This window comes from Saccostrea cucullata, unplaced genomic scaffold (genome assembly GCF_032062105.1).
Source record: "Saccostrea cucullata isolate Sc308-1 unplaced genomic scaffold, CSIRO_AGI_Scuc_v1 ctg15252, whole genome shotgun sequence".
Classification (NCBI taxonomy): domain Eukaryota; kingdom Metazoa; phylum Mollusca; class Bivalvia; order Ostreida; family Ostreidae; genus Saccostrea; species Saccostrea cuccullata.
The window spans coordinates 1-2,569 of record NW_026918742.1 but is presented as its reverse complement, the minus strand read 5'-3'; the positions used below and the strand labels follow the sequence as shown (position 1 = coordinate 2,569).

The 2,569-nt window shown below is 39.8% G+C and overlaps 2 protein-coding genes across 2 annotated transcripts; both read right to left on the bottom strand.

Annotated features, from left to right (window-relative positions):
- Window positions 1-274: 274 nt before the first annotated feature.
- LOC134270298 (uncharacterized) lies at window positions 275-1,294 on the bottom strand. The gene has a single exon (XM_062752494.1). The coding sequence runs from the start codon at window positions 1,292-1,294 to the stop codon at window positions 275-277; it is 1,020 nt and encodes a 339-aa protein (XP_062608478.1).
- Window positions 1,295-1,417: 123 nt separating this feature from the next.
- On the bottom strand, window positions 1,418-2,414 carry LOC134270299 (uncharacterized; the record flags this gene model as incomplete). Its single annotated transcript, XM_062752510.1, has 1 exon — window positions 1,418-2,414. A coding segment is annotated over one exon (609 nt), but the record flags the coding sequence as incomplete, so codon positions are not given.
- Window positions 2,415-2,569: the final 155 nt, after the last annotated feature.

Genomic DNA, 2,569 nt, shown 5'->3' with positions numbered 1-2,569 from the left:
CCTTGCATGACCTTTTTTACCAGAAATGTATCCGATGGGTCTGTTGTCCCTAACAATTTATGTACATAACTAATTGCTGATACATGTGTTGCAATGCTATTTGGAGAATATCCGTTGTCAAATAGGTAAGAAATAAAGTTACATAATGTAGATGGTGAGACAGGCAAGGATTTGATGGAGGGAAATGTGCTCACTAGCATGTCCCATGATCTTTTGTATGCTGCGCTTGAACTCTTTGTAAGAGCTTTTGACAGAAGATTGCAAGCTGATGAGTTCAAATGTTCAAACTGGCTTGAGGGATTTGTGTCGGCTGGCGGGTTAAGTGAGGTGCAGACTGGAAAGCTGCCTGAAATTGAAAACGGGAGAGGCGATCAGCAGTGATATTATGCTTTCCCGGAATGTGTTTTGCTCGGAAATGAATGTTGTTTTCTAAGGTTGCTAAAACTAAGCGGCGCACTAATCTCATAATTGTTTTGTCTTTTGATGTTTGTTTGTTAATGATTTGTACTACTGCCATATTGTCAGACATGAATAGGATTCTTTTATTTTTGATTTTGTTCCCCCATATTTCTATAGCTAGTACAATGGGAAATAACTCTTTGACTGCTATTTGACAATCATTTTGTAAAAAGTCCCAGTGAGATGCAAACCACTCATTACCTAAAATCGCCGCAAAGCCCAATGACCCTGATGCATCTGTGTAAAGGGTAAGGTGATCTGTGGACAACCACTTTTGAGGAAGAAAAACTGACTTCCCGTTAAAGCAGCTTATGAAAGACAGCCATGTTTCCATATCTGCTTTTGTTTCCCTAGTTAAGTGAATGTGTGATGCAGGTTCAGTTACTCCACAAGTTAGATCAATCATGCGTCGGAGAAAAGCACGCCCTGGAACCACTACTGAGCACGCGAAATTGAGTAAACCAATCAGAGATTGAAGTTCGCGTAATGTAGTTTGATCTTTTTGTAAAATTTCTACCAAATGCATTTTAATCTTGTTAATTTTGTCCGCTGGTAGCCGTGCTTCCATTTTGTCTGAGTCAATTTCAATACCATAGATTATAATTCTTGTAGTTGGAGTCTGTGTCTTTGACATTTTGATAGGGACACCAATATTTTTGCACAGAAAGAGGAAATTTGTTAAGTCATTCTTACAGCTTTCAGAGTTCGCAGGTCCAATAAAGAAGAAGTCATCCAGAATATGTGACATTCCCCCAGCCCCGAATTTTGACTGTAGTATCCACTGTAGAGCTACACTGAATTTTTCAAATATCTGGCAAGAACTACTTGCCCCCATTTGGGAGACATTTGTCAAAGTAATATTTTCCTTGCCAAGAAAACCCTAGTAAATGATAATCTTCTTAGGGCAAATTGGAATGATTGGAATGCATTAAAATGATATTGCCATCAGGCACCGAAGGCCACGAGTTTGCACTAAATTTATAATCCAATCAATTGAGTCATAATGAACTTCTGAATTTTCTTTTGGAATATGGGTGTTAACAGAATTTGTTTTTGGATAGGAAAGATCATGAATAATACGAAATTTTCCTGGTTCTGATTTTGGTATGACACCTAAAGGGGATGACACAAATGGGTCGAAAGGAGGGTTTGGGAAAGGTCCTGCTATACGATGGAGCTCAAGGCCCTTTTGTATGTGATCTTGTATGATTTCTGGGTGATTTTGAGCTGATTTATGGTTTTTTGACAAAGACGCTGTAGGAGTGTTTTCACATCCCAGGGAAAATCCGAAACTGAAACCTTTTACCAAATAATCTCTCAATTGGTCATCATAACCCCTTAAATGGTCATTTAGTTTGTTTGCCTTTACTGGGGTTGGGAGAGGTCCTATCATGTTCAGATTTTTCTGTAGATTTACATTTAATTTTGGGGTGATTACCTCTACAGGCTTGGCAAATGTGGGTGAATGGACAGGGGGTTGACTTACATTTGTTACCTTGGTTATAGGCGAAGCAGAATCTGACCCCACCGATTCTCCCCACCTGTTTCCCACGAAAAGGCTGCCCATTAGATTGTTTTGTGGAAACAGCTAATGATTTACCACGTAGTTCCTCCACTGGCTTTTGCCATGGAAGGTCTACTGTCTCCCTTAACTTCCTGAAAGACTCATCGTATGATCGCCACGCTGAATCCCCATGAAGTTTTTGTAGCTCCCTTATGAATGACATGTACTTAAGCAGGTGGGGAGCCTCAGTGGGTTTCTGTTGTATAACGATACACGTAAAAACCAGAAACGCATCTGTCCATTGGTTGATGGACAGAGGTGTTTTAGACTTTTGACTATGTTGCAAATTTATTACCCCTGGTGTGATCAGTAAGGTCACTGGGTCTTCCTCTTGGTGCGTCAAGAGACTACGCAAATCTATAAATTCATTTGACCATATTTTTGACTTAATTTTGTTATACGGTTACCGAGGAATGCCATCATGATTGATATGTAATTACTTGTGTTTTTATTGGTGCTGTGCCTGCTGGCTACCTTCAATATCCTAGATACAGTTGTGACTGTGCTGTTGTGTCAGCTTGTACCTGAGGTAGCATCTTTTCTATG

Coding starts and splice junctions, on each gene's coding strand:
- LOC134270298 (XM_062752494.1), bottom strand. CDS start 1,294: ATGGGGGCAAGTAGTTCTTGCCAGATATTTGAAAAATTCAGTGTAGCT.